Source organism: Myotis davidii, unplaced genomic scaffold, assembly GCF_000327345.1.
Source record: "Myotis davidii unplaced genomic scaffold, ASM32734v1 scaffold463, whole genome shotgun sequence".
In the NCBI taxonomy this organism is placed as follows: domain Eukaryota; kingdom Metazoa; phylum Chordata; class Mammalia; order Chiroptera; family Vespertilionidae; genus Myotis; species Myotis davidii.
The window spans coordinates 90359-100027 of NW_006294112.1; the positions used below are offsets into that span (position 1 = coordinate 90359).

At 43.1% G+C, this 9669-nt stretch overlaps 1 protein-coding gene across 1 annotated transcript in view; it reads right to left on the reverse strand.

Moving 5' to 3' along the window:
- Positions 1–5047: 5047 nt before the first annotated feature.
- LOC102755197 (dystonin-like) overlaps positions 5048–9669 on the reverse strand; it is a 172493-nt gene continuing 167871 nt past the window's right edge. The window contains 2 exon segments of the mRNA XM_015566826.1: positions 5048–6316; positions 7403–7526. Coding sequence (XP_015422312.1) covers positions 6054–6316; positions 7403–7526 — 387 coding nt within the window. The 3' untranslated portion in view covers positions 5048–6053.

The window sequence follows — 9669 nt, forward strand, 5'->3', positions numbered from 1 at the left end:
GTAATTTCCTCAACTTCCCTTGTCCCACCTTAATCACCCTTTCTTCCCAGTCCTTCGTGTCAAAGGCATGTCTCTCCCCTTGAGTTCAATTCCTCCAAATTGATGTCTGGAGTAAACTTTGGAAATGAGGAGATAAATAGGTAGTCATTATAGAAGCACAAGTGAGAGGTAACAAGAGCCAGAAAACTGTGGCTTCAGGAATACTGTCATGTGTGTCCCCCCCACCACCCCCCACCACCCTGAGTTTCTGGAGAATAGCTAACCAGGACTACACAGGCACACCTTAAAGATATTGCAAGTTCAGGTCCAGACCACTGTAGTAAAGGGAGTATCACAATAAAATGAGTCAGGATCTTTTTGGTCGTGGAGGATCTTCCCTTCAATTTCGAAGAAAACGCAACACCCGTGAGGCACGATGAAGCGAAGCACAATAAAATGAGGTATGCCTGCGATTACATAAAACCACTAGCACAGGTGTGCACCCTTGCATAACTAGGAGCAGAGGAGAAAGAACCTTTATTGCATACTTCTCTCCTGTGGAAAAAGATGGCTGAGAAAAGGTAGAAAGAAGAAAATAGTGTAGAACAGTGAAGGAAGTAAGATGTCTATTTATATTTATGTTTCATCTAAAAGGAGGAGGAGGAAATTAACCTTCACAAACATTTACTACAGACTGACGCTGGTGCCTGTCCTTTGGTGACCTCCACGGCGTCCTCTCATGGTCAGTATCTGAGGTGACCTGAGGAGAGTAGTGGGCATCCCAATAGCTCCCTAACACCTGGTTTGCTTTCAATATGTACAATAGCCTGCAGTTTATCTACATCAAGCTGGGCGAAATGACATATTTTATCTCTCTGTGATGAAATAATCTTTACCATATATAGCTTATATGAATCCCTGCAAAATTTAGAAAAAAACACAATATGGATTTAAGATCTTATAATGCAAGAAACAAGTAAGAAAATGATAGATGACACTGCTAGGACGAGCCCTTCAACAGCCACATCGTGAGTTAAACCAGGGTGGATCTCATCAGATGTGATACAAACTTGGCCAAAAATGCATAAAAACTCTTTGAAATATGTCTGTACACCATCACCAATGTTGTTAAAGATAAATCTCACCTCAGGACTATGCTGAGCCTTGAGAAATTAACTCATGATAAAATATGTGCAAATAGTAACTTAGAAGAAATGAATATACATTCATTGGAAGTATTTTCTCAAAAACTTTTATTGGGAAATATGCCATCAAGGAGTCTGGAGACCGCTGGCATAGAAGGTAGTCTAAGGCAGGGTCATCAGACACACACAGTAGCTTGGGGACTAGCAAATGTTCTGTCGGATGGCACTGGATCACACATTTGACCATAAAGCACGTGCATTTCAAGGTACCTTGTCAAAACGGAGTAAAACTGCAACTCATTATAATTTCCCTTGTTGCTAATATTTATAGTAAATATTAAAATGACAAAAAAAAAGGCAACAAGATCCTCTCCTAAACTCTCCTTTTCATGTTCACAGGTCAATCTCCCCAGGGCCAACCAGGGCCCTTCCACCAGATTTGCCTAAAAGGAACCAGACCTGAGCGTGGGCCAGGTCCATCTACTTCTGCACGGATATCAAAGAGAGGAAGCTCTATTAGTTCAAAAGAAGGTTAGCAATACATAAGAATTAGTTTTGTTTTTTTAAGACAAAGAAGTTTCCTTCGTGATCCAATGAGCCTCCCTAATGATTAAGAACTATTAATTAAACAAGAAGGCCATTGGGGGGGGGGGACCCCAAACCTAAGCCTATACATGCCTCAAGGTTATGAAATCAAAACTCTAAGGAGAACCAATCATAAGCAGCCAACCAGGCTTCAAACTGTGGCCAATCATTTCCTTCCTTTGCTTCAGCCTCCAATAAAAGCCTCTTTGCAGCACCAGTCAGGTCAGGGGGGCACGGCCTCAAACAAGCTCTGAAAATGTTTAAGAGGCCTCAGTTTGTCCCTTGACAGTTATGGTGCTAGAAGAGGAACCCGAAGGAGGCTGCTGACTTCCCGGGAGCAAGGCGCAACCAGGCACGGTACCTGCGGGCGTCGGGCCCCTGCTCTCCCGCGTGGCCTCTGGAGGTGGCGGCGGCAAGTCTGGGGGTTCCCAGCCCCGCAGCCTCAGCCTTACACGCTCAGACTTCACCTGGGCATTTCAGTTTCCGGTCTGGGTCCGGAAGCCAGCCAGAGTCGGACTGGGTCCGGGAGCGGACAGGGGCCGACTTGGAAATCAGACTGGGGTCAGTGCCAGGCTTCCGCTGAATAACGTTTTGTTTTAAAGCTGAACAACTAGGTGAATCTTACCAAAGATAATTGTGGCCATAGTGGAGGACTTTAAACCTGGAACTGTTCATGAAACAAGGAGGCTACTAGACAGAGGGGGCTCGAAGGCATAGCTACTGTACAGGCTACGAAAGCAAACCCAAACCTAAGCCTGCGGATGCCTCAAGGTTACAAAACCAAAACACCAAGGATAAGCAAGCACAGCCAGCCAACTAGGCTGTCAGCTGTAGCCCACCCATATTTCCTTGCTTTGCTTCTCTGCCTTTTATTTTTAATATATTTTGTATTGATTTCAGAGAGGAAGGGAGAGGGAGAGATAGAAACATTCATGAGAGAATCATTGATTGGCTGCTTCCTGTACAGTTCACATTGGGGATCCAGCCCACAACCCAGGCATGTGCCCTGACTGGGAATTGAACCATGACCTCCTGGTTCATAGGTCGATGCTCAATAACTGAATCTCACTGGCCTGGCCTTCTGCCTTTTCTTTTTTTTAATTTTTATTTTATATTTTTATTGATTTCAGAGAGGAAGGGAGAGATAGGAACATCAATGAGAGTCATTATTGGCTGCCTCCTGCACGTCCCCTACTGAGGATCGAGCCCATAATCAGGGCCTGTGGCCTTGTTTAGAATTGAATCCAGGACCCTTCAGTCTACAGGCTGATGCTCTATCCACTGAGCAAACCACCTAGGGCCTGCCTCTTCTTTATAAAAGTATCTGAGCTCCAATTGGTGGTGCACCCCTAAGCACATCTAGTTTGGTACTACTGATCCCAATTTTTCTCAAACTCCTAAAAAGTTTAATATGCCTGTTTACCTCTTAACAGAACCAGCCTTTACATTAAGATATTTAGAGTTGAGATTCATTCCCGTATCCTGTATTTGTGTGTGTGTGTGTGTGTGTGTGTGTGTGTGTGTGTTAAGGCAGGCAGTCAAGAAGGAAACAAAACGAAAATAAAAAAGAGGAAAAGAGGAATGTGTATAAGAAGAGGACTGTCTGCTGCCTTCACTGAAACTTGAGGTTCTAGGATTAGCTCAAGAGGAAACAAGTATCAGACATCTACATTTGAAAAGTTCCCCTGAGGGCCATTGCTAACTAGTAGCAGTTCCCGAAGACATCTCTGAAATATTTTTTAAAGCACTTATTTTTCTCCAAAAGATTATTTTACTACTAAAAAAAAAATCAAAACCCCTAGCTCTTTAACAGGGGTGGCATTCAAACAGGCTGAGATAAAATCATTCCCTTACATCTGTCTTTGAAATGGAAATGGGATCCCATGCAAAGCACCAAAGGAAAAACAACAATTTCAACTGCCATCTTGGGTGACAGGCTTATAATCAAATGAAGGAATTACAACATGTGATCTCTTAGGTTAGAATTACCCTTTCCATCGCGGCTCCCACCTGAGACCTATGCTTACAAGAAAGAAGGAATTACTATCACTTAAGAATGGCACCTAATTTCTGTTTGTGGAAATTCCAGACTCTTCAACTTTGCCTCCATGAAAAAGGCCATGCAGGGAACCTATATTACCCCCTTGAATCTGAACACCACCATGGCTATTTGCTGAAATAAATTTGCAGAGTTATGGGGAAAATCGTGACCTGTCATATGCAAAGTAACAATCTCCCATCCTTCTCGTTATATTTGACATCATTTTTGTAGTTAGGAAGTCTGTCTTTTGCTTTTTAAAGGTACACAGGCCAGAAGACTATTACTATATTACTGTAATAAAACCAGTCACCCTGTCACATATCTCCTGTATTCAGCTTACGTGTTCTGGTGATTTATTAACTGTTTCCCCCTTGAATAGAAGAGAACAGGAACCCTGTAGACTCAGGGCCACTGCCTGGCTATCAGATGGTTGGCACTTATTCAATATACTAGAGGCCCATTGCACGACATTTGTGCACAGCAGGGGGTGTCCCTCAGCCTGATCTGCACCCTCTCCAATCCGGGAGCCCTCAGGGTATGTCTTATTGACGGCTTAAGCCCACTCCCCGTGGTTCTCTGCTCTCTGTGGGATCTGCCTGCTCCACACCCCAATGACGGCCAAGCAGGCCATGCTGGGCGCTGCCTGTGGGCCGCGCTTCCCTGCTCCCAGGTCTCCGTGACTACAGCCAAGCAGGCAGTGCTGGGAGCTGCCTGTGGCCCCACTTGCCTGCTCCTGGGATGCTGTGGTGACAGCCATGCTGGGAGCTACCTGTGGGCCATGTTTCCCTGCTCCTGGGTCACTGTGGCGATGGCCAAGCAGGCCCTGCTGGGTGCTGCCTGCGGGCTGTGCTTGCCAGCTCTTGGGTTGCCCTGGTGACGGCCAAGCAGGCCCTGCTGTCTGCTGTCAAGCTGGGCGGCTGCTCTCGACTCCCAGCCAGCCATGGTCCTGGGAGCCTGCAGGCATAGCTTTGTGCCTGACCCAGGACCCAGGCCGCTTGGTGCCTGCGTATGCAAAGTAACCCGCCATCTTTGTTGTGTTAATTTGCATACTCACTCCTAATTGGCTGGTGGGCGTCACAGAGGTACGGTCAATTTGTATCTTTCTCTTTTAATTCGTGTAGATTTGTAGAATGAGTACTTTATGTAATTTTATTATATAGTTATTATAATATCATATCGCTGATATCCCAAGCTTGGCCTGTTAACACTATTAGTAAAATACATCATACATATAACCTTTATTTTAACAACCACAAAAAGTCAGAAAAAAATTCAGTTTAAATAATCAGGTATTCCATATGTTCAAGTGAATATGTTTTATTAAATGCATACTAATATCTTTCTATAGTGAGTATACATAATAAGTTAAAATGTATATATTTATTAAATATAGATATAATACCAGAACATGATTATTTCAGATGAGAAATCAAAATAAACCCATTTTTAAGTATCTTTTGGTCACTCCAAATTGATATTGCTCATAAAAAAATACACGGATTTTTCCCTGGGGGGAAAAAAAAATTAATTCCATAGCAATGTGGTTAAGGGACATGTTTTATTTCATAGCTTTCTGCAAGCAAAAATTGCTTTAATACAAAATGAGTTCAATGATACAAGTGCTACTGTCCACTCAAGCAAAAGAAAACCTCACAGTTATATGGATGCACTTTATAATGATATTCTTACAGTATAATAGGTCTACCGTCCAGGACACCTCTGGCCTCACGTGAAGAAATGGCACAGAAATGGTGCAAGGGTCCTGACCATCATAGCTCTCGTGGGTGCTTCCGAGTAACTTCCTGGGAGTTCTCTGGCAGATACAACTCACAGAACTGGGTGTGGATGTGTCTGTCTTTCTGCCCTCCAGCTTTTAGTTTACATTAAAATCATCTTGACATATTCCCTTGTGTGTGTCTTTCCCCATTTTGGAGTTTCCACAAAAGCGAGAAAAAGTCATGAGGTATCCTTAACGTCAGCTACCCATACAGGGCTGTGGCTTTAGAGGATGTGGACTTACCTGCAGGTACGGGAACTGATTTTAGTGTGTGCTCCCGACGTTACAGTGCAGAAATGTTAGTGCATGTTACACTCTACCTTCCCCTCACATAGAATGTGACTTTAACCCCAGAGTATCTGACAAAAAATTATACAAATAAAAAGACAAATACACAAATAAGGCCATCTGCAGAATTTTAAACTCACCTCTTGCAATATTTCACAATAATTTCTACATCATATTTTACATCTTTCAAACTTAAATAATAAATGCTTAAGGAAGGGCCTTGGTGGAACCAACGGCACTATCTTTTTGAGGATTTGTCCAATTTGCTGGCCGGTGCCTTCCTCTGGGGTGTAGGGATTTTAGAAGGCTTGGCTGTGGACGGCCGAGAGCTTGCTCGGGGCGAAGGTCTGTATGTTTGGGGGGCAGTCTCCACGTCTGAGCACACGGACTGGATTTCTGAAATGTCAAAGTCTGACGCATCACTGCCTCGGCGGCTGCTGGCCCTGCTACCAGCCTTGCTTCCCGCTCTGCTTCCCGGTCGGCTGGGCGTCTTCTTGGGATCTGGGGAGGAAGGGCAGAGATGGGTCACCCTTATTACTGGGTCCATCTGCAAGAGGCTCCCGAAACCTCATGGGAACCTTGAATCTCAGCGATTTCTCTTGACACCTTGTGGGCACTCAGAAAATACTGTGGGTTCGTGGTTCTCTCCATTCCACGAGGGTAGGCAGCCCCCCTCTAAGCAGATGCAATATACAGAAAGCTGGATTTACTAACACAATTTAGGTCTGGGCTAAAAGAGGATTCCATTCACTACAAACAGATATAAAGAACACAGCTGTCATGTACGGTTGTGCTTTCCCAAGTGTAGTGTGCATACCCAGATGCGTGCAAACTCTTAGGTGCAGGTTTGGCCCGAGGACAAGTAATTCAAAGCACATGGGAATTTAAAGGACTTGAAACTTTAAAGAAACTTCAGGCTCGCTGAGCACAGAACCCCAGGGGTTAGGCTCACTCTTCTGTGAGAACATGAGAAGCACTGGGTTCGGGCCCAGCCTGGGTGGGTTTCTCCAAACACCTGACATATAGCCCAGTACATTTTCCAAGCAGACAGAAGGACCAAGATTTTCCAGCTAAGAGGGGTAGGATACTATTGTAGTTTTCTTCTGTTCTCATCTCTCTCTGGCACTTTCCCAAAGGGGTTTTCTAGTCACCTGCTCCCATGACTCATTTATCCCCTACCTTTGTTGGAGGACTGGGGCTACGTGTCATTTCTAAAGAACACAGCATCATCAATTCATAATTTCTTCCTACAGAGGACGGGGGACTTCCATCTTCAGAGTCTACTTCAAAAGCCACTAAAGCAAGACATGCGCCCTGGCCGGTGGGGCTCAGTTGTTAGTATGTCAGCCCGTGCATTGAAGCATCTCTGGTTCGATTGCAGGTCAAGGGCACATACCTCAGTGGCGGGTTTGATCCCAGGCCCTGGTCAAGGCACGTGTGGGAGGCAACCAATCCATGTGTCTCTCTCACTCATCTCTGTCTCTTTCTTTCTCTCCATCCTCCCTTCCATTCTCTCTAAAAAAAATCAATGGAAAAAATATCCTTAGGTGAGGATTTAAAAAAAAAAAAAGCATGCACCACACTCACCAGCAAACTGTGTTCGGACTCTGGCGGCTGCAGTTGTTATCAAGCCACTGTCGTCCCCAGAGTGGAAGCCTTTCCCTGATAAATATCCTGGAAGTCGAAGCTTGCTTCCTTGTATTGGTGTTCCCTGTATTCAATCAGTGAAAGCACATTTCAAGATATTGCTCGAGTTCATCACCGACAGCACTTTAAAGGTGGCTGCAAACCCTCTGCTAGACCCCTTCAGCGAGGCACGGGGTTCTCACTTGCTTGTCTCCACTAATTTCTTACCCTCTCCCTGAATTCAAAGGGAACCTTCCAAAGACAAGGAATTCATGTTGAAGAACACACACAAAAATGGAGATCCCCAAATGATGGCAAGGGGGAAAAAAGACAAACTAAACTGTGAGTACGTTAGTATCTTCCAGTCTGTCAGTAAATAGTATGGAATTAAGAAATACTGATGAAACGATGCTGCCTGCGTGGTACAGAGAGGAGATGGGGTTGAAAAATTGTGCTTGGATACTCTGCTACAGCCAACACTTTTGGGAAACTTAGGCAGAAATAAACCAACAGAAATAGAACAATAAGTAAACAAGTAAAGCCGAGAGAGCCATCACTTAAACAAATTAACTGGAAAAAAAAGTGACGTTTTAGAACTTGGTAAAAACGCCACTTCATTTTCTGGCTCCATGACCTTCTGTGGTCCTTCCACACAAAATACTTAGGCAATGTTTGGGGATAATTCTTTTATAATTCTCATAGGAGTTCACAGAGATTGTCTAAAGCAATCATAACTTTGAAATTTTATCATAAGCCTAAAACAAATGCATTTTTAATAGAACACTACATTTTGAAAGTTCTCTGAAAGTTAATAAAAATTAATTTCCTGAGAAGTGTAGGGATTGTCATAATCCTTGATGAACTCAAAGGGAGCTATTTGAAAGAAATTAATCCAAATTATGTGTGCATTAAAAAAATGAACTGTTTCTTTATTAAATAGTTATAAATGTTTACTAAAGCATATGCAAGACCTTTTGATACACCAGGGTTACAAATCTGTAATATTAATGTAATATTTGTAATTCCTTTACATATGTATCCATACATATATGTTCTATACATATATTTTACATATGTATTCTGTGCATATAAAGTATAGAATTTATATATGACTTCTATACATATAATACTTAAGTTTTCAAAATATTTTCAGACATATAACCACAATTAATCTTCCCATTCATCTAATCACAATTTTTTTTTTACAAATGTGAAAAATGAGGGCCTGAGGAGGGAAGTGATTTGCCCAAGATCTGACATCTCTGATGTAGTTAAATTCCTAACTAAGAATACCTCAATTATCCATGAAAGTGTAAGGACCCACAATTATAAAATATATCACTCAAAATGCAGAATTCATTACCACAGGAGACCCAAAGCGTTATTCTCAGAATGCCTTGGTTGTTTTGAATTGTTTTAAACCCTACCTTTAAAGCCCTTCTATAAAGGTACGCTTTTGTTTTGTCTGTTTGCTTGTTGTTTTTTTATCTGATGAGCCTACTTGAAATAAAACATAGTTTTCTTTTAGTCAAAATTAGGATGCTTAGACTTTGATTTGAGGAATCTCTACTTTTTAAAAGTTTGAACTACCATAGCAGCTCAAAATATTTAAAGCAAACATGTTGCTTGAGGTTCCTTAAGCTGGTCTCAGTTTTTGCTACAATACATCCATCATGAGTGACAGACACCTCTAGATGTTATGATACTAGTGCTTCTCACTTAGGGGGAGGGGCTGGGGAATGAGGAGGAGTTGAAGAATGAGTTGTTTCTGCCCCATTTCTACCCCTATAATTAATGTCATTTCCATCATTTCCATCTGAGGCATGAGGGAAACAACAGTTTCCCTGCCTATGTTTTATTACTGATGTGAGGATTAAATAATAGATCAGAAAGTGTTCTAAAAAGCATAAAGGGCTTTCTAAAGCATATCACTTTCATACTTGGATTCTGGCCTTTAACCTGAAATACTTCCTTCAACTCAAAAGACGTTATTTAGGGACTAGAGCTCTGGTGCATGAAATTCGTGCACAGGGAGGAAGGTGGGGAGGAATCCCTTAGCTCGGCCTGCACCCTCTCCAATCTGGGACCCCTTGGGGGATGTCCGACTGCCTCTTGCAATCCGGGACCGCTAGCTCCTAACCGCTCACCTGCCTTCCTGCCTGATCGCTCCTAACCCCTCTGCCTGCCTGATCACCCCTAACCACCTCTGCCTGCCTGCCTACTCATGC